Source organism: Phyllostomus discolor, chromosome 13 (assembly GCF_004126475.2).
Source record: "Phyllostomus discolor isolate MPI-MPIP mPhyDis1 chromosome 13, mPhyDis1.pri.v3, whole genome shotgun sequence".
NCBI lineage: Eukaryota > Metazoa > Chordata > Mammalia > Chiroptera > Phyllostomidae > Phyllostomus > Phyllostomus discolor.
The window spans coordinates 34735651-34757193 of record NC_040915.2 but is presented as its reverse complement, the minus strand read 5'-3'; the positions used below and the strand labels follow the sequence as shown (position 1 = coordinate 34757193).

The following is a 21543-nucleotide window of genomic DNA, read 5'->3' as shown; positions in this document are numbered from 1 at the left end:
TGCTGTTGAAGATATTTTTTTAAAGTTATACATGCATTTTTAAAAAGATTTTATTTATTTATTTTCAGAGAGGGAAGGGAGGGAGAAAGAGAGAGAGAGACATCAATGTGTGGTTGCTGGGGGTCATAGCCTGCAACCCAGGCATGTACCCTGACTAGGAATCGAACCTGCGACACTTTGGTTTGCAGCCCGCACTCAATCCACTGAGCTACGCCAGCCAGGGCTTTATTGAAGATATTTTGAAAAACCATGGCTCTGAGCGGTCAGTGGCCGTGTAGCAAGGGCAGCTGTCCAGCTGGGGAGACCCTGGGAATCAGGTCCTGGCCTCTCAAATGCCGTGCTCGATCCGACTCAGCTGGTGGGCTCAGGGACGCAACCCCCCCCACCCCTGGGGCCAGGTAAGGGACAACCCAGGAGCCCAGCGGCGCCCTCGGGCAGGGAGGCGGGGGCATCCCGGATCTGCACCAATGCCAGTCACGTCCAGTCCGAGTCTGACGCACCTCCACGCCCTCCAGGCTCTTGCCTAGCATTCCCTCTTCGGGGAGGCTAGGGGAGGCGAGGGGAGGCGGCCTGCTGCCCCCCAGAGGCCCTCCCTTCCCAGGCTGGTCCTCCCACTCTTCTAAGGGAGCCCCAGTCATATTACCTTCCCGCGGGAAGCTGCCACTGGGGAAATGAGGTGAAAGGTACATAGGTACCTTTCCTTACAGCCGCCGCCCGTGACTCTGCAATTATCCCAAAGTCTTACGTTTAACTGTAACAAATGACAAAGAAAAAGAAAGCCCCCACCCCGAGTCTCCCTTACAGGGCTCCTTTGCACAGGGGTTCCATGCACAGGGGTTCCGTGCACCGTGTTTATTTGGGGCTGAAACACACAGAAACTCAGAACGCCCACCAGCCCCTGCAGGGGGAAGGGGCATGTCCCTTTAGAAAGTGTAGCGCCTGGGGAAGCCCAGACCCTGAGGTCTCTTGCTGTAGGGACCATGACCTTCATTTGCTCGAGGCAAACGCCCGGCTCCTGTCCACGTCTGCCTGCCACTCACGAACTCCGGGAGCAGCGGGACGAGCGGGAGATAAAGGGGCACTGACGTGTGATGGAGTTATACACGCCGAGGAAAGATGTTCTGGGGAAGAATGGCCGCCCGGGAGCCGCGAGTGCTCGTCAGTTCTCAGTAAATCACCCCGCTGATGGCTGCCGTGTCACCGTGCTACTCTTCCTCTCCTGGGCCAGTGCCTCACACCTGGCTGGGGAGGCGCCCCTGGCTCTCGCTCCCACGTGCCTCTTTGGGAACCGAGACCCCCCCCGCCGGTGGAGGTCAGAGGCAAGGGGATGGGCAGGGAGGCCCAGGGCACTGCCTGCCTCCAAGGAGCTGTCCATCTTCTTGCCACTCTCCCCACCAGACCCCTCCCCACCATCACCAAGGTCTTCCCTCCTCACCGCGAAGAACCCACTCTATGCGAACTCAGCAGAGGCGACAGGAACTAGCCCCGGCATCTCAATTCCCGTGACTCATCGAAATGAGGCTCTCCTCTCTCCAAATCAACAATTTATCCGAGATTTCTCCTGATTTCACAACTGCTCGGGCGCGTGGAAGTGTACCACATTCGTTCCGTGGCTAACTGGCAGCACGGGTCAGTGAGCAAGGATATCCAGTGTCCTCTGGATTCGTCTTGCATTTGGGCGGCGTTTGAGCGACACAAAATATTTGCAAAGATACTGTTTGAACGAGGTGAGGCTGTCCCGTACCTCGCCAGCCGCGGTCCTTTCCCATGGAGGGACCGGAGAAAGAGCAACACCAGGTCAGAAAGACAAACAGACATCACTACAGTCCAGCCTGGCAGTTCTCTGAGGGGAGGGTGCCTGCAAGGTCAAAGCCTTTTCCTAATGACGCTGAGATGCTCCCTGGTGTTGTCACTCACCTCCTCTCGCTCACCTACGCAGCACGGCTCACACCTCCGGGGACGTGCGGCCCCTCCACGGGCTGAGCGCAGAAGCAGGTGTGAGGCCCCGGCTGCCTCTGGTGAGCCGGACGTGGGGACGTGTCAGAATGGAAGGCGACACCACTTTTCTCAATGCAGTTTTTTTTTGGAAAGTATCATTGTTTCTCATAAAAATAGGTTATTTTGTTAACACGGAAGGAGCTTGCTATTTTAACGTAAATGCATTCACATTAAGCTGTCCTCTTCATGTCTAAAATAATCAATGTCAGGAGCTACCCCCCACATAAACCGAACCTCCTCGGAGTTCATGCACTCTAAGACTGTGACAGGACTCTGAGGCCAGGAGGTCTCAGAACTGCTGGCTCGGTGTGTCCGGAGACAGGTCTCTCTGTTCCCCCCACCCATGCCCTGCGGCCCCTCAAGACCTCACAGGGTGCCGTCACATTCCCACGGTGGGGGGGGGGCGGTGCAGCAGGAGGAGAGCTTCCGTTTCCCAGCACCTCCCGGCTCCTGGTTCTCTCCCCCACGGACGGAGGCTACAAGGGTTATCTTCCAGCCCCCAGGCGCCTTCCCGGGCCTCCGTCCGTCCACTCCAATCCGGAACGCAGCTTCCTGCTGGGTTTGCACAGCCCTCGCTGCTGCCCCACCCCGCCCCCCACCCCCGGATAAGGCCCACGCTCGCCAGCCAGCCCCTGACAGCTCGGGAGGAGGGGAGGGATGTGCACACAGGTACGGAGTGAGCCACTCCCACCCGAACGTCGGGTGAAGTGGGCGGTTCGTCGCCCGGCGTGCGAGTGAAGGGTTTGACTCAGAGACACTGGAATCTCCCGAAGTGTCCATCACCACACGCCGAGCTCCCCGGCTCCTGACACACATCAAAGAAAACCGACACACACGGGCTCGCTAAGCGCAGGCGGGGGTAAGGCGGGTCCTCTCTCCCTGCCCCCCCACCAAGGGACAGGAGTGCCGAGTCCTCCTCCTCCATGGGTTCCGGAGCCCCTGCTGCTCCACTCCCCTTTGACTCCTGACACTCAGACACAAACTAACATTCTCACGGGTCAGGAGTTCTTTAAAGATCTAATCTGGCAGTTCGAACCCTCCCTCCCACATTCCCCTGTAGTGACACTCTGTATCAGCCTCTCTGCGGATGAATGACTCACGGTCCCCCCCGCCCCCCCCCCGCCCCGCCGGAGGTGGCCACTTCCATTTCAGGGCATGTGTAGCGAATCGCTCCCTGTACAATCATCTGTCATCGCTGATAGTAATAAGGGCTAACATTTGTTCAGCGCCGATAGGCCGGAATCTGGGTTAAGCTTTTCCATGAGCAGCACAATACCCTTTTGGTTGCTGTTACTATCCCCGCTTACAAAGGTGAGGCAAGAGGCGAAGGGGAGGGGCTTAACTTGCAGCAGGCAGACACCAGTCGAGGGCAGAGTGGGGACCCCTACCCGGAGACCATAGCTTCCGACGCTACTCTCTCTAACCCCGGCCCTTCCTGCCCCTTGTCTCTGCCCCCCCATCCGACAGGCAGACTGCCCAGCAGGGCGAGGGTGGTGCGGGGAGCCTGGTGAAAGCCTCCTCAGACCTCCCCAGGGAGCCCAGGCTCTGGGGGCTGGAGGGGGAGGAGCTCCCTGGAGCCACGCCTCTGAAGAGTCAGCAGACGTAGGTGGGACCCGAACAGACGTGTCCGAGAAAGCCCTGTAGACTCTGATGTGGCCACTGCCCAGACAGGGCCACGAGTCAGCTGCAACGAGCCCGACCCCACGCTCCCTCAGCCCCCGGCAACCAACTGACCAAATGCCTGCAGGGGCCCAGGCCAGCCATGGCCACAGCGCCCCCCTGACTGGTCCCTCTATTCAGAAGAGAGGCGGGTCTGATGCGACTTTTCTCAGGGACCCCGCCCACCTCGGTCACACCCCCGCTGTTGTTCCCGAACGGTCCCAAACCGCCGGTGTAACAGTCCGCGCCGGCATTTGTCGGGGAGTGGGTGATGTCCATTTACATGTAGCTTTGGAGCCTTTCACTGCCGTTAATCAGAGCTGGGCCTCGAGACGCCGTCGTGGTCCCTAAGTGACTTTCCTGCGGCTCCGCTGCCCACAAGTCCTATTCCTAGACACCAACGCACACGTATCTCCAAACGCTGTTTCATACGCTCTGCTGGTTCCTTCCGACCCCTGGAATGGCAATTCCCTGGGCCACGAGCCAGAGCCCCGCTGGCCGGGGGCAGCTGGGGCTCTCTGAGGAGCCCCCGAGCCCCAGGGGGACTCTCAGCCACCGGGACCGTCCTGCCCAGGTCTCGGGCGTACTCCTGCAGGGAAGGCGGGAGCGAGTCTGACAGGGCGGCCGTGGCTGGTCCCTTTCTCAGGTCAACTGCCCCAGGCCGACCCGGCCATCACTTATCGCCACTCTCAGGACACGTTTCAAGGCTTTCTCTCCTGTTACTCACATTTGGGGGGAGGGAAGTTTCCGCTTCGTGTGACCGTATTCTTCTGGCCCTAAACTCTGCGCGTGTCTTTTCTCTGGACAGGGGACCTGCGGAGACGAAAGCTCAGAAAAGCCACGAGTTGGAGTCCGGCTTGTCGGTGTTTATGTCAGCTCTCCGAGTCTCAGTTTCCTCAGCTGGGAAATGGGTGCAACGTCGTTTGCAGTACAGGGCTCCTGAGATGGCTGGACACTCGCTGTAAGGGAATGTGGGGCCCGAGGTGCAGCGTCTGGGGCGTAGCAGACACTCCGCACGTCTCTTTTGTTTCTGAGCAAACGTGTCTCCGCCCCCTGATCAGACAGACCCTTCTCTGCCGGAGCTCGGAGAACTCCCGCCCACCCGCCCCTCCCTCTCACTGGCAACTCCCTGACTCTCTTGCTCGGGAGGGAGCACACTGGCTGGCTGTCTGGCATCTCGCCCTCTCCATCCATCTCTAGCTGGATTCCTTCTTAGAAAGCCCCGCCACAGGCAGACGGATGCACTTGGTTTTTAACTTTCTTGAACCGACTCGTACAAGCTTGGCTCCGGAGGAAAAGCGGTCCCTGGCCGCGGGGCATGCCCCTACCTGGTGGAACCTCCCTGGGGTCCGAGGCCCGGCTTCCTTGAGCTCACGCTTTGCAGGCGGGCCGTCCGTCACTGGCGACGATAGGTCTGCTCGGAATGAGCCTCCGGTGCGGGGCCGGCAGGTCCCTCGGCCCAGAGATCAGGCTTAATTGGAAATTAAATTGCATTTCAACACCAGCTGCAGGAGGCCCGTACCCAGAACTAATTTATCAAGCGGACGCCTCAGCCCCAGGAAGCCTGTGGGAACGGAGTGGCTGCATCAGCAAAACTACGGGCTCGTGTCTGATGAGCACTTTCTTTTTTATTTTATTTATTTATTTTTAGAGAGGGAAGGGAGGGAGATAGAGAGAGAGAGAGAAACATCAATGTGCGGTTGCTGGGGGTCATGGCCTGCAGCCCAGGCATGTGCCCTGACTGGGAATCAAACCTGAGACACTTTGGTTCTCAGCCCGCGCTCAATCCACTGAGCTATGCCAGCCAGGGCTGATGAGCACTTTCTTTAAAGAGCAAACGGAACCCTTCGAGTGTCTCGCTTTGGGTTTTGGGCGTTTCTGGGTGGCCTGCTCTGGGCCAGGCTCTGGGCCAGGTTCTGGGCCAGGACCCGGGGACACGGACACCGGTGGGACCTGGCCCTGCACTCTTGCTGCTCCACAAGCAGAAGGTCCCTCTCTTTCTCCGGGGGTGCCCAACTTTTTGGCGTCTCTGTGCCCACTGGAAGAAGAAGAGTTGCCTCGGGCCACACATTCAATACGCTGTGACACGTCATCCCAGAAAGATCTCATAATGTTTGAAGTAAATTTACGATTCTGTGTTGGGCCACGTTCACAGCCCTCCTGGGCGGCATGTGGTCCGAGGGCCGAGCGGGGGACACCCCTGTGAGTCACCCAGGGTTGAGCAGCTTAGTGGGGGTCGGAGAGTATTATAAACACCTTCGTGGCTAAGAACTGGGCTTTTCTATTTAATGCTCACTACACGGACAGATCCCAACGATCTCAGGTGCACCAGACCCTCCGCCACGCCCTTCACACACGTCCGTTCCCCCCTGCAGAGAGCTGCGGGGGAGACATACATGATGATTTCCATCGTCCTCACCGTGTGGATGACAAACTGAGACCTAGAAGGTAGGTAACGTGCCTAGGGCACCGGGGCGGGAGGTGAGCTGAGGCCGTGGGTGTGGGCCGGGCGGGGCGGTCTGGGTGGGTGTGCGCTGACACGGAGGGGACAGGCAGCGACACAGCGACAGTGGGAGCACCGCGTGTACTGAAGGCGTGGAGGAGAATTAACACCACTGAGGCTGTGTGTCGGTTCCGGTATCTTTACAGTCTGATTAAACGTACGTGCTTATTGTGGTCCGTGCTGACAGTACAGGTGAGAATCGGGAACTTTGAACAATGGCCCTTAACCTCGACCAAGACCCAGGCGAATACTTCAGTTTCTTTCTTTTCCATTTTGCTTTTTCCACGCGCACACAGGCGCTCACAGGCTGGAGCCTCGCTGCACCAGCACTTCCGCTCCCTGCGTCCCCCCGACTGTCCTGTCGGCGGCGGCCCTGCTGCCTGCTCCTCTGAGCGGTCCCCGGAGGCCTTTCGCACAGGGTTAGTGCCGTCCCACCAGGCAGACGGACCGAAGTCCATCCCACCCACTGTGTTTGGAGGGTTCAAGATCGTGTCCAGTTCTGCCCGCTGTGGCGTGCTTCCGCGGCGAACACCCCCGAGGGGGAGTCTGTGTGTGCGTTCCGGTGGTCTGCTGGGAGCTGGGGTGTATTACCTTCCCGGGGCCGTTGTAACAAAACACCCCAGGCTGGGCGACTCAGACAACAGAAATGTATCTGGTCGCGTTTCCCAAGGCTGGAAGTCCAAGGTGAAGGTGCTGGCAGAGCTGGTGTCGGGTCGGCCCCTGTCAGCTTGTGGATGGTGGCCGCTGTGTTCTCCCTGCTGTGTCCTCACGCGGCCTTTCCTGTGTGTGTGTGTGTGTGTGTGTGTGTGCGTGGTCTCCGGGTGTCCTTTCCTCTTCTTGTAAGGACACCAGTCCCGTGGGGCCAGTGCCTCGCCCTTACGACCTCCCTTTCCCTTAAGTATCCTGTTTTGAGTTCTAATGCACAAATACCCAGTACCAGGGTGAGGGCTTCAGCGTGTGAGTGTGGGGTGGGGGGAGCAGAACTCAGTCCATGACGGGGGGGTGAGGGTGCTGAGGGGTTTGGCCATGACAGTGATCCTCAGCTCTGGGGCCTTGGGCCGGTTGTTTGACCTCCCCCAGCTCCAGGGCGGGATAACAACAGTAATAACTAACACCCAGGGCTCTGGCTGCACTGAACAGAGGGGCCCCGGGAGAGCCCCAGGGAACCAATGAGCACCGACAGTTCCTGCCCCTCCCGCGGTGCCCGCTCGCTGTCAGGCAGCAGGCCACTGTTTCTGGGCTGCCGGCAGGGGCAGGGTTCATGGGCACCGGGAGGGACGCAGGGAGCGTGCCTCGTAGCCTGGGAACGTCCCAGCTCCAGGGACGGCAGGTTCCCAGCTGACGTCTGCAGAGGGCGAGCCGCAGGCCGAGGCTGGGCTCTGCCGGTCAAACGCAGATGGTTTGGAAAATGCCACCCAAGCCGGCCCCGGGTCAATCAGAAGGTTACAGCCCTGGCTGGCGTAGCTCAGTGGATTGAGCTCGGGCTGCAAACCAAAGCATCGCAGGTTTGATTCCCAGTCAGGGTACATGCCTGGGTTGCAGGCCATGACCCCCAGCAACTGCACATTGGTGTTTCTCTCTCTCTCTCTCTCTCCCTCCCTTCCCTCTCTAAAAATAAATAAATAAAATCTTTAAAAAAAAAGAAGATTATAGATGGGAAACTGGGGTGGGCTAACTCATGCCTCTCAGACTCAGCCTCAGGTTCGCATCTTCCTCCCTGACTCCTGCCCAGTTCTAGCGAGAAGCGAACATCGGCCAGGTTGGAATTATCATGGGAACGCTTGCGGGGGGGAGGTTTCCCGTCTCCGCTCCTTGTAGCGCTGGCTGTCAGGCCAGTCCTCCCACGTGGTGCGTCTCGTGACTGTGAGGGTGACCCCATGGGTGACGGTTGGGGGTGTCGACTGGGGGGCTCAGGTCTCAGGGGAGTTCTCCCGACTGGTGCCACTTCAGTCAGCACAGCGGCCTGGGAACCCTGATGTCTGAAGTTGGCATGTTGTCTCTTTGCCAAACTGGGAAGGAATCGGTTTTGTCTTCACTGCTTGCTGTCCTGCATCTGAGTTTCAGAAAGGGAGCCGGTGTGATGTGGAGGGGAAAGCTGGCACCTGGAACCGGCAGCCCGGCCTCCAGGTCTGGTCCTATCCCGGGCCGGCTGTGTGACTCGGAGCCAGGCCCTTCCCTGTCTGAAGCTCAGGTGTCTTCCCACCTGTCGGGGGGCTGACCGGAGCTTTCTACCTCCCAGCGTCCTTGTGCCCATTAAGTAAATGGCACGTGAGGAATGACCAGAGCAGTGAGCAGGTGCCATGGGCGGTGTCACCATGATTGTCACCAGAACTCGTAACTGCAAAGCTGAAAGGGACTTTGCAACCGGCACCTCGCTCATTGCAGAGATGAAGACATTGAGAGAAGGGCAGCTGCTTGCACAGTGAGCAACCACGAGGATTTGGATTCGAACCCAGGCCTGGTTCCAAAGCTGCTGCTTTCGTGGCTCGAAGAACATGGAAGGGAAATATAATGGCTTCGACGGGGAGGACCGGGGCTGGCTCTGTGTTCATGGCCCTTCCGCCTTCCCCCAGGGGAAAGGAGGCTTCCTCCCACCTCCAGGCCGGGGCCCTGCAAGGAGTGGGGGGCGGGCCCAGCAGTGGTGGGCGCCTCCCCTTGCATCTTCTCTGGAAGTCCTGCCTTCCCCTGCTGACCCGGGAAGCCCATGGGATCTCCCCTTCTCGGCTTCCTCTCCATAAAAGACCCTCCCCAGCTCTGTGGGTCCTCCCTCCTGCTCTTCTGGCTGGGGTGCAGATGGACACCGACCAGCTGCAGGGGACGGGCCAGCTGCCGAGGGGACAGGCCGACAGAGCATGTGGGAACTGGACGGAGAGGGGGAACCAGGCCCTCGGTCTGGCTTGCACTGACCTCCCAATCTCAGCAAGGTCATTCTGGCCAGTCGCTTCTATCAAACCCAGTGCAGAAATTCAGGCCAGGGAAGTGGGGCGTGGGAGCTCCCGAACCAGTCCAGCCGAGAGCAGGCCTCACAGGGGGACTCCAGGCATGCGGCGGAAGGCACTGAGTGGCGGAAGGGCCCGTCGTCATTTATTCAACCTCCCTCAGGCGCGGGAGGCTGGACACCAGCCCCACACTGAGCACGCTTATGCAGAGCCCATGTGCCCTGGGGTTGGGGGGTGGTGGGGAAACACGTGAACCCCGAATAAATAAGAAGGGCCATCTCAGCGGCCGGCGAGGCCAGATTCCAGAACCTGTGATCAAGAGTGGCTGAGGGTGGGGGCCGCTCTGGAGGCACAGAAGGGCTGGGAGAAGTCTTGACCCAGAGCCCATTTCCATCTCAGCTCTGCCTCCTTCTCTGCCTCCTTCCTCCTGGCGACAAGTCCAAGTTCAACGGTAGGAGGAGGGGAGAAGAGTGGGAACTCGGTTTGCATGGGGCGGCTGCTACGTGCTGGGAACTGCGAGTGTCACAGGCACCGTCTCAGGCTCCCCGAGGCCCCGCGTGGTGGGAGTGACGGGCCCATTTTCCACGGGAGGACAGAGACACGGGTGGGAAGTGGCTTGTCCAGGGCTGTCCCGTCACCCGTCAGCACGTGGCAGGCCTGGGCCGAGGGCCGTCTGGGCGCAGAGCTGTGCCTTTGGTCCCGGCATCGGTCCCGGCATCGTGCTGCCCTCCGCGGCTGCCCGGCTCCACCGCACCCGCACGCGGGAACCCACGGCTCTCAGGACGCGGGACCTGGTGAGACGGGGGCCCAGGGAAGGTTCTGTGGCCTGGAAGTTCCTGCTGCCCTGGGAGTGCTGAGGGTCACACGGACGTGGCCGGGTCCTCTGAAGGCTCATCCACCCCTGACTCGATCCACACCACCCTGTGCCTTGGTATCACAGACCACGGCACCCTCCCACCCGCCAGAGGGGCCCACAGCCAGCTACTTGTAATTGGGAACAGCTAGCCGCTCCCTTGTGGTCCTGACGTCACCAGGACGTCCGAGCAGCACTGTGAGGCTGACGCAACAGCTCTTGACGAACTCGCCTACAAGGTCAGAGGGAAGCTGGGGCGGTCTCTGCTGGGGCCGAGGTGGCGGGCACGCCCGCAGGGCTCCCTTCTCCAGCCCCGTGGAGGCAAGAGGTGCGCGCCTGGTCTGGGCCACCGCAGGGCCTTGGTCCTAATTCCAGCTCCACCAGCGGGGCCACCTGGCTTAACTACAGTTCAGCCTCCTTATCTGTGACCATGGCGATAACGGGCCCTGCTGTCAGGGTCAGAGCGGAGGCGGGAGGACAGCGGCACCTGGGGTACCACGCTTAAGGAGGGCCTCGCCCTCCGCAACTTGCAGGTGCAGGGTCACCCTGAGAGCCGCCAGCCTATTACGGGCATTCCCCTCACTAAATGAAAAACAACCTGGTGCAGGTGATAATATTATCGTCTCCAAGTGAAAGCGAGGGGCCTTGACTTGGGGAGGGTGCATGACTCCCCCAAGCTCCCACAGCGGGTAGATGCCAGAAAGAGCTGGGACTCGAGCCCAGCCTGCCTTAAGGAATGACCCATCCCCAGGTTCAAAGGCAGTTTTTTGAGGACCCTGAAGGGCAGCTGAGGAGGAGGCAAGAGGAACGGCATGTCCCTGATGGCCTGGAGCTGAGGTCCTGCCGCACACAGAGAGAAACAGCCTGGGCCTGGGAGGGCGGTGGGTGTCGGGGCTCCAGGGCCTCGTCCGGACATAAATCTCACAAGGTCAGCCCCCACGCCGCCTGCCCACCCTGCAGCCACGTGGGTGGCCGGGACCATGCTGCAAGCTCTCCTGGATGGGATTCCATTCTCCTGCTTGCTCTGGCTGCCCCGTCTCAGCCTGGGGTGACAGATGGGTTCCCCAAGTACGGAAGGAAATGGGCTGAAACCTCCCTGGCTAGAAGGAGGCTGTGCCCCAGCAGCCCCGGGGGCTCCGTGAGGTGTGGGGCAGCTGGGCGCACAGGGAGAGGCGGGCCCCCCAGACCCCTAGTTTAACTGGGCCCCTAAGTCAGGAGCTGGGCTTCTGCTGAGTTAGAGAGCTGGGCAGGCCCGTCTCGGGGAACCATGCCCCGAACTCCGAATGAGGAATCAGGTGTGGGAGAGGCTTCCAAGCCATCTCTGCGCGGGGAGGGGCCTTAGCAAAGCAAGTGCAGGAGAGGGGAAGCAGGGAATGTTCTAGACACTAGAGACACCTCCCTGAATCTGCGCCCAGCACTGGAGAAACCAGCAGCAAGTGAGGAGCCTGGGCCGGAGGCGCTCACAGCCCTGAGAGGAGCAGCTCCCGCAGCTCCAGGGAACGTCTCCCGGGCAGGAGTTGCGCAGGGAGCCGAATGCACACGCTCGCATTAGTGCAGCAAGGCGGGCACACGGGTTCCGCCCGATAGTTTAGGGAGCCGAGGCCAGAGCAGTGCGGGCCAGCACCAGGCGTCCCCGCCACTGTGCCAAGGACCCGGGATGTCCCAGCCTGGCACCGACTGCCTTTCCCACTGCCTTACAGGTTTGCGGCCATTTTTTTTAAAGCAAGAGGAGCTTTCTCTCTTTCGATGTAGAGAAACCCAGTATGTAAAGCAAATCGAAGTGGAGGGGCCGGAGTGGAGTGCCAGAGCTCCACCCACCCACGAGTCAGGACAACGTAAGTGCCTTCCCGAGGCCGGAGGACACTCAGGCACAGCTCTGCACGAGTCGCCCACGTGGAGGCTCACGCTCCGGCTGCGTACGGACAGAGTTCGGAGCACGTGGGCTGCACAGCCCAGGCGGGGGCCTGCACGGTGCGCCCTGCGAAGCTGCGACTTCAACCCCGTCGTGGGCCCCGGCGGGTGTCTGCTCCGCTCACTTAACACGACCACAAAGCGCCTGCTCTGGGCTGGGCGCCGGGCGAGGAGCGCAGGTGACAGTGGTGCGTAACGCCGCATGGCGTCCCCACCGACGCAGAGCCCAAGTCCACAGCCGCGGGCAAACGTGTTCCTAGAGGAACGTGGGTCCCGTGCGGTGGTCGGGGCTACGGAGGAAAAGCTCAAGGTCAAGGGGACTCGTGAGCAGAAGAACCTGATCAGTTCACCTCTGAAAAGGGCGCCAATGAGCATTCCAGGCCACAGAGCGGCTTAGACCCACAGCAAAGGGGATGGCCGGCTTCGAGGGGGGCAGCCGAGGTCCAGGGACAGGCAGGGCTGGGGGGGGCAGTGCTGGCTCGCCCTGCTCCCCAGGGGTTCCCTAGGCAGGTAAGAAACACTACGTTGTCCCTAGGGCCAGCAGGAGGTACCTGGTCCTACAGAATCTTTACGTTACTCAATCCCGAAAGGGACAAAAAAAATCTTTCCAAGGGTTGGATTACTGCAAAAGGAGGACTCAGTCGGTGCCATGAATAATGAGTAAGTGAAAACAATTAAAACCAGACGTCATTAAGCAAATGTAATATGTCCACAAAGCGCCTAATCTAAACCCACCCAGGGCTGCTCTATACATTAGAAAGATCTTTTCCGCTCCCTGCTCCGGGCCTGGCCCGGCTCCCACAGCCATTCATTTAGCCAGTATTGTGCAAACACCTGGGCTGGGCAGCACACCAGCTGCCAGCGCACGCCTGGCGCAGAGCCAGGGCCGTGTGAACACCGGGTGCCCTCTGTGGGGCGGGGGCACGGGGTCCCGTCCTGCCACCGGCCGTGGCCAGCGCCCCGAGCCTCGGCTACAGACAACTCCGGCCTGCTGCCGGTCAGAGACAGGCCAGGTCCCCAGCTCGGGTTCCCATGAAGCACAGTCCAAGCCATGTGGCCTTCAGCCTCTGGGGTTCTGCGAGGAGACGGGGGACTGTCCCACTGTACCCACCGGCTGGTTTCTCTGCAGGACCCAGCACCCCTTCCCCCACCCAGCCCCACCCCCCTGCTCACTCAGCTTAGAAGCCACCTCCCCAGCAGCCCTGCGCCGGCCCCCGGCCCCCACGCCTCCCTGCAGTGTGCTGTCCAGGTGGTGTTGTGTCCTCTGTCTGTGCCCCACCCAAATGCGCGTGTCTGGACGGAGGACTTGTGCCTCATTCACCCGTGTGTCCAGCGAGGAGTGCGCGACAGAGTAGGTAATGAACACACCCTGAGCCAGTGACTGTGGGCAAACACGCAGAGGACACCACCTTCACGCTCGTGAACTCGGACAGCCGTCTATCCATCCCCTCTCTCCATCTCTCGTCCTCTCTCCCTCATACACACACCCACCCACGCACACACGCCTTTGCACACACACTCTCTCTGACTCACGTTCTCACACTCACCCTTCCTGCGGCATCACGCCTCCCCGTGCTCTCTCCCCGCTCTGGCACTCACTGCCCGGGGTGCACGGACCCACCGTGCTCAGCTGAACCCAGGGGCGTCTGCCCCCGGCCCTGCCGCAGGACGGCCTGGGCACTTGCTTTGGACCCAGGCCCGTCTCAGCCCCCGACTACTCCCCCACATCTGGCCACCGCAGCACACTCTGTATAGGGGCCCCGTCTCAGCGGCCCGGACACTAGCGACAGGGCCGGGGTGAGACAGGCAGGCGGTACGGACACGTTTTACACACGAGGAAGCGCAGGCACAGGGAGGCAGGGGCTTGCCCAGGGAGCAGGGCCGGAGTTGAAGTCCAGGTTTCCTAACTCCGGCCCCAGCTCCTTCTGCCGCATTTCTGGGAAGCAGAGGCTGGCAGAGGGTGCTGCGTGTCACCCCCACCCCCGAGATCCTGAGGTCACGGTGCCGGCTGTATGGGACGGGGACCCTCAGTTCGTCTGCGAGGACTGAGTGGCAGGACTTTGTAAGGTCTCCGGAGCCCTCCGAACTCTCCTCCGCCCCTCGCTCCAGCACACTCGGGGCCTCCAATAATTCTTCCCGGCAGCCAACCCTCAGCTGACCCTCAGCCTTGGGCATTCAGTCCACCTGGGCTTCCTGGAGGAGGAGTGCCCCATTTCAGAAGTGCACTGGGACAGGACAGGAATGACAAAAGGGCCTGAGACAGGAGATAAGCAAAACCTCACCATCACCACCACCCACATCTGCCTCTCAATCTGCTGCAGGCCAGACCCGTGCGTGGGGCAGCTGGGGAGCTGGCCACACTCAACCAGCCCTCCCCGCTCACCTTTATGCTTTCAAGTCCTGCCCAAGCTCTGCGGGCCTCCCTCCTTCCCCGACCCCCTGCCTGCTGCTCCAGCCTTGCATCCCGAACCAGGGCATGAATATTTAAAGACATTTTTTTCAGCTAGTGAAGCCACGTCACGCTGCTGCTGCCCCCGTTAAACATGATCTCCAGAAAGTTTGCCAGAGTGTCTCCGAGCGCCTCGCCCTCCCTGGTCAGAGGGGCAGATGGGGCTGCAGGGGCGGCGGCCGCCCCCGAGGTGCAGCCTCCCCTCTGCCCTGGGGCCGAGTCACAGGCACGCAGTCCCGGCTTCAGTCCACAGCCACCCCTTCTGGGCCGCCGGGCAGTTAGCCCGGCAACCTGCCTGCCAGCCTGGTTCTTAGAGAAGTAGGGGAGACAGACACCAGCACAGGCAGGAGGCACGGAGGGACAGGGATCCCCGGAGGCAGAAGCTGGGCTGCAGCCCCAGAGACGCAGCACTCTCTCGGAACCAGGAGCCGGCGAGAGAGAGCTCCCGGCACGTCAGTACCGGAGCCCACGGAGCACGGAGGAGGGCCACGGCCCCTGCCGCCTCCTGCCGGCCCCTCCAGCGTCTCTGCTCCGCAGAGTTACTCACAGCCCACCGCACCTAATCCCTTTCATCAACAACACACAACACTCCACGGGTAACTTCTTGAAACTCGACTCACGGCTAAGCAGCACGCAGCGCTCTGGGAAGGGTTCTCTTCCCCGCCCGCCTGTCACTCATCGGCCACACGCCACCAAAGCCGTTTCCGAAGTCCCAGGCAATCAGAGCCAGCTGAGCTCCCTGGCCGGGTGCCTGCCTGCTCCGAGCCAGGACCCAGGGTGTCAGCAACCCCAAGTCCCAGCCGCCAGTTCCTCCCCGCCTCCTCTGAGACCCGAGCACACTGGAACAGCCACGCTTGCCACGCCGAGGCTCCCCGAGCAGCCAGATCACATCAAGACAAAAAAACGAAGGTCAAGGCCAGGCTTCCTACCTTTGCTGAGGGTCCCGGTGATGAGCTTAAAGATGGTCTGGGCAAATTTCACGAACCCGAGCTTGCATCTTTTGGAGCAGCCGCTCATGGTGGTGGCAGAGGGGAGGCGGGCTCTGCTGTCCGTGTCCAGAGGGGAAGGCTTCCGAGGCACGTGCCCCCGGAGCCCGCAGCCTGCCTGGGCGCACCCCGAGACAGGGACGCACCCCAGAATCTCCCGGAACAGCGCAGCTGCCTCTGCAGTGAGTCCGGCTCCTGCATCCAGAGAGCCTGCCCGGCACGATGTCGGTTCCCTTCCTCCGTCCTTTCCTCCTCTACTCAGGTCCGACCCACAGGAGGGCCTCGGGGTGCCAGGGTTCAGGCAGCGCTGCCTGGCACGGGGTGCGCCGAGGGCACCGAGGAGGAGAATGAAGCGGAGCAGAGTGGGGAGGGAGGAGCTGGCGCGCTCCCAGGCTTTGCTGACTGTCTTTCTTGCGTGGCAGTGGTAATGTAGCAATTAATACTCCGGTCAGGAGGGAGGGGACTGCTACACAAAGCACTCCGCCACTCTGCAGCTTCCCCGCCTGCTCTCCTGCCCTCTGCTCGCCCGTTAATCTAAGGGATCAATTTTCCGTGCCTCTCTCGGGATGCGGGGGAACTCCCCGCAGAGCAGGAAGCTGCTGCTGGGCACTCAGTGGAAAGTTTTCAGGCAGCCTCCAGGGGGGCCTGGTTGGGTCCCAGGGAGGCCGGACTGAGGGAGCAGCGCCCGCCCACAGCAGGGGCTTTCTCCCGCCTCTTCTGACCGCCTCCAGCTCCAGGCGCTCCCTCCGACCTGGAGTCAGCTGCTCTGGCTCCAGCTGCGTGGTCCCAGTGGGCAGGAGTCTGTGCGCTCTCATCGGGGCTGGAGAGGAGGGTGATCGGGCGTTTCTTGATGAAGGAAGGAGTCCTCGGAAACGCACACGGAATGCCCAGCACTCACACCGTCTAACGGCAGGACAGTCCTCCCAGAAGCAGAAGCTTGAGGCAGTGTGCAGACGCAGAGCCCGGCTGCGGCTTCGCGGAAAGTCCAGCTGCCGTGGTCTGTGTCCCCCAGGGACCCCCAGGACGTCTCATCCCTCCTCCACCCGGGACACCGCTGTCCTTGGGGCTTCAAACGGTCCTCATGGGCCCTCAGCCCGAGCACCGGGGGCCCATGCACTGTGGCTGCACGGGAACAGCAGCCACGAAACACGCCCTGGGAAGGTCTTTCCCTTCCTCCCCGTCACCTTGTCTGTGTCGCCCGCTTCTCTGGGCTGTTTGAGAGGGTGGGTTGCTTAAGAGCCAGAGAATGGCAGACGGGGCGGGCGGGGTGGGGCTGCCCATTGATAAAGCACCAGAGGAGCTGGAATTCCTGCTCCAGGCCTCCTGGTTCCTCCCCCAGCTGCCATGAGGTAGGAGGAAGTGCACCTTGAAATAAACCTCCCCTTGGGGTGGTCACCATCCAATTTCAGCTTCTGGAACAGACCCCGGGGACAGGCTCCAAGCACAGAGCCCTTCTCCCAGCCTCACGGGGGTACCAGCACAGCACGCGTCACAGCGCACCCAGAGGGAAGGAGCCCGGGCAGAAAATACCCAGTGGGCTCGAGGTCTTGGGTGTAGACACTGTCATGCAATTCTCACATTGCCTTGAAAGCATCGGAGGCCCCAGGTAAGAGGCACGTGATATCTGGGGCTGTGCATGGCACTCAGTGCCACCAACCTGGTGGTGGCTGCCACCAGTTCGACGCCACCAGGAGTCCCCCGTTCGCCGCCAGGAGCCCTTCCTGGTGGGTGTTTTCTTCCTCAGGCTGGACAGTCTTTGGTTCAGGCGCTCACACATCCGATATTTACCAAGCTCCCGGTCCGCAGAAAGGAGCCCAGCAGCCGGGGTGCGGGAAGCAGCGAGCACCAGGATGTAGAACATGCCGCCAACTAGACAGATGCAGTTGATGCCCTCTTGGCCCGCAGAGTGGACAGGGCTTATCATCCCACACCAAGCCCTGGTGGCCACTCCATGTATCCAGTGACCTCTGTTCCCCTTGCAGCGTCTCAGCGGGCGGGCAGGTGTTCAGAAGCAGAAGGAAAGAACTGGGTCACGGAACACCACTTGGCAGGCAAGGACCAGGCAAAGGGCAGTGCCGCCCCGAGGCCGAGGAGGAAGAGAAAGGTGAGGGACAGGAGGTTTGGCGAAGGCGGAGGATGCCGTCTCCCCTGACCGCTCCACCAAAGAGAGGCTGCCCTCTGAACCAGAGAGCCCACTTGGCAGGACCTGGAGCTCTCGCGAGGCTCAGCCGAGTCTCTCTCCCATCGCATGTGAGAGAGAGGGAAACGGAGAACCGACAAGCCCGGAGGGACGGTGGCTGTGACGTCAGTGGTGTTAGCTGGCCCCAAACCGGGTCTTCTGCCTGGAAACCCCGCCAGGAGTCCCGCTGGAGGCGTGGCTCCCAGGAGGCCGTCAGCGGCACCTGTGTGGGGCGGACAGGAGAGGTCTGGGGGGATCTGCATGGGGGCCCCCGGCTCAGGAGTCCACAATCCCAACATCTGAGCTGCTGAGGGGACAGGAACGGTGGCACCTGTTGCTTGAGGGATCCCTTTGCACCAAGTGTTGAGTCACTCACTTGTTCAGCCTACACCTGTGTAATAAACACACCATCGCCGTGGCCTCCATCCCAGGTACCGAGCACGTGGTGGCGGGCAAAGCAACGTCCCCGGGCCCGTGGCGCTCACTTCAATCGGAACGCAGTCACGTTGACGACTGTGTCCACGGACAGGGCTGTGCTGTGAGGGAAAAGAAAGCCAAGTGATGGACAGTGGCCGGGGCCCCCACTTCACAGGGCCATCGAGGAAGGCTTCTCTCCATGAAAATGATACTGCAGCAGACACCCCAAACCAGCCCTCCAGCTCTCGGGGGTGGTCACTGTTCAGGCGGAGGGAACGGCAGTGCCAAGGCCAAAGGCAGACCTGGGATTCCAAGGTTGTTGGAATCCCAACAACCTGGTTGTTGGGTGAGCAAGGGAGCCTCAGCTTTTCTCTTCTGAAAAATGGGGGTGATAACCCTTACCTCACAGGATTTGGGGAGGTTTAAATGAAATCACCAGGCTTAGCATTGGTGGCAGAGGTCATGACCGCTGCTCCTCCTGCAGCCCCTGTGGGTGGCACTGCCACCCCTGCCTCTGTCCCCCACAGCAATCCTACACGCAAGCAGCGGCCGCGTAGACAACGCTCCGGCACCACTGGAAGTCACGGCGCCGAGCCGCCGTGTGTAATCTCCCTTAGTGGTAACTCAGACGTTCGCACACGCCCCCCTGATCTCAGCAAAAAAAGGCACCAAGCGTTTGCACTCATCTCAGATAAATGACTCAGGCCCAGAGAGGGTCGGCTGCATCCAGAACGTCACAGAGCAAAATCCCCAGGAATGTGGGCAAGGTGTTCAGTGTGCCAAGGACATTCTCGGCAAAGGAGGGCAAGGTGCGCCAGCATTAAATCCGTACTAGGGGAGCTCGGGGGAGAACTGTTCTCTGCTCAGGGCTCAGGCGACTGCACAGGAAGAGCAAGAGAGGCCGCCACGTGCTAACGTGCTAACGGCGCGGTCAGGGGGCACCGGGGAGATCAGGCCGTTAGCAGGTCTGTAATTAGCCTCCCTGTCACAGATGCGCAGCAGCCAGAGGGGCCTGGGAAGGCAGCGCTCTCCCCCTACCTGGAACCATCTATCGGCATCTTTAGCTGCCAGATCCCGGGGAGGGAGAGGCAGGTGGGGGCTCCAGATGGCCTCTGGGCCCAGGAGGGTGCAGTGGCCTCTGTGAGCACGAGGCCAGGAGAGGACGAGCATGCTGTCCTTGGGAAGGTTGAAAGGCTGCCCTTGAAATGGTAACGACAACAGCAGAACCCACCAGGTGCCTTCTCTGGGCAGGTCCGAGTGCAATGCCTACGTTCCACGTATCCAGCCCTCATGCTAACCCTACAGAGGCAGGTCCTGTTGTGTTACCATCTACGGAAGAGGGGACAGGCCCGGAGAGAGACAGTAACTTGTAGATGGCCACACCCCTGAGGCTCAATTTGCATCCATGACCGTTTGACACTTGACTTTAAAATCATGGGAACTTAGTTTGTACCTCACAGGGTTTGAAATTCAAGCAGCTGGCAGCATGAGGGAGAAAGGGTTTGGCTTGAAGGTGCAAGAAACAGGCAGCTGCACGTTATGGCCATAACCTCCCTGTCCCTGGAAGCGTCGTGGAGAGAGCATGGAGACATTTGTCCTGGCAGGAGTTCCCTCCCTGGCCATGGGGGGGGGGGGAGAGGGAGGGGGGACAGGTTCGGTCACCACAGCCAGCAGACACAAGCCCACCGGCCACTGAACAGAGAATCACGTGTAAAGAAAGCCTTGTCCAGCAGGTACTGGAAGATGCCAAAGGGCTAAAAGGGACGCTGAAGACATGGAGGCCGTGACCACAGGGGCAGCCCTGTGCTTGGGTGTGTGGGGGCGGGGAAGAGACAAAGGAAAGAATTGGGATCTTCAGAACCGTCAATCCTGCAGGGGGGCCCCCCTGCAAGGCTAAGACTCTGAGGAGGAGGTGCTGGCTGGCTCGTGCTGGCCTCCGTCCTCTGTGAGGCGCGGCCACGATGCTGATTCTGGGAGTTTAAAAATTCATAGCAGACACCGGAACCAACTGCCTGGGCAGGCACCTCCTGTCAGCGGCGGGGCGGAGAGCGTGGGGGTCTGACACCAGCGGGAAGCTGCCTGGAACAAGGCCCGCTCCCCCTGCACCCCCTCACTGCCCACATGCCTGCATCCCCTCCCTCCCCCCCGGTGGAACAGGGCCTACTCCCCCTGCTCCCCCCGCCCCTGCCCATGTGCCTGCAACCCCGCTCTCTCCCCCCTGGCAGGCCGTCCAGGGGCTGCTGGCAAGGCAGCAACACGGCTCACAGAGTCCCGGCCCAGCATCATGGAGCAGGGCGTGAAAGGACACCTTCTGAGCTGGGGGTCAGTAGCCTACCAACCAGCCCAGTCCAGGTGCCTCCCCTTCTGAAATGACAGAGCCCCACTATGTGCCGGGCACTGGGGACAGGCCAGTAAATGAGACAAAATCCCTTTCTCGCGGAAACTGCGTTTTAGAGGCAGGGTCGGGGGTGGTGCTCAGGCCATAAACAAGCACACAGAGCGAGAGGGGGAGGATTTCAGAGCGTGAAGCTACTCGGAGGCAGACGGTGTCCTGCGGCCGTTTTCTAATCAGCAGGACAGCGCCCCCGCAGAGCGCACCGGGCAGCTGAAAACAGGACCGCCAGTAAGGGGAAAAGGGCGGACTCCGTGACGGGCTGGGGGTGCGTCAGGATCGCCATAAACATGATGACTGTGACGTGTTAAATACCGTTACCAGATGCTGTGCTGGGTGCTGGTTAGCCTGCTCTTAATGCAAACTCATGGGGTTGGTACGACTGTTCATTAAACCCACTTTACAGATGAGGATGTGGAGGCTTAGTGAGATTCGGTGATTCGCCCCAGGGGCGGCGGTCGGATCACAGGGCCAGGGGGCGGGTTTGAGGGAAGTCCAGGGGCGGGAAGGGAGTCAGAAGCCCCCAGCAGACCTGGAAGCAGCACAGGAAAGGGATACAGAGGGTCAAGTCTGGGCACAGAGACCGGTACAGACCTCCTCTGTCCTGGGCACAGCGACAGCCTGCTGGTGGGCGGAGGTGGAGGCGAGGAAGTCAGGAGCCAGGGCAGGAGCCCGAGTTCTCATAAATAAATGATTTTTGTAGCTGCTCAGGAAGAAAATAAATGTGGCGTCCCAGCAGGCCCAAAATATTAGCATTTAGATACACGCTTACACAGGTGGGTAAGAAGGCAATTTCCCAGGAATTAAATCAGATTTCATCTTTTCTCTGAGTCTTAGGAAAGAACCATCCTGTTCCAGCGTGGTCTTCAGGGAGGGTCCGCCGTGCGCTGGAGGCGCGCCGGCTGCACGGCTCCGGAGTTCTTTTGTAGTGGGGAGCCCTGTCCCCTCCCCTCTGTAACTATGCAAAACCGATGCCTCGGAGCCAACAGAAGTGCTTCTGCACCGCTGGCTGCAGGGGCTCGGGCCCACCTGTGTCGAGGGCCAGGCGCCTGACGTCGGGGTCTCGGTGCCCCTGCACCCAACCACGCCAGCGGGTCCACCGTCTCGGCTGGGGCTGGAAGATCAGTCCCGTTTATGCAACGGAACTGGCAAGTGGCTGGCGGGAGTGCAGCTGCGGGTGGGCCCAGGGGAAACATGGCAACAGACCAAGTGGTCCTTGAAGCCAGCCCCTCTCCTCTGGTGCCCCCACGTGCTTCC

At 60.8% G+C, this 21543-nt stretch overlaps 1 protein-coding gene across 1 annotated transcript in view; it reads right to left on the bottom strand.

Annotated features, from left to right (window-relative positions):
- KCNIP1 (potassium voltage-gated channel interacting protein 1) overlaps positions 1-15705 on the bottom strand; it is a 238002-nt gene extending 222297 nt beyond the window's left edge. The window contains exon 1 of the mRNA XM_028528009.2: positions 15242-15705. Coding sequence (XP_028383810.1) covers positions 15242-15329 — 88 coding nt within the window. The 5' untranslated portion in view covers positions 15330-15705. The remainder of the gene's footprint in view (positions 1-15241) is intronic.
- Positions 15706-21543: the final 5838 nt, after the last annotated feature.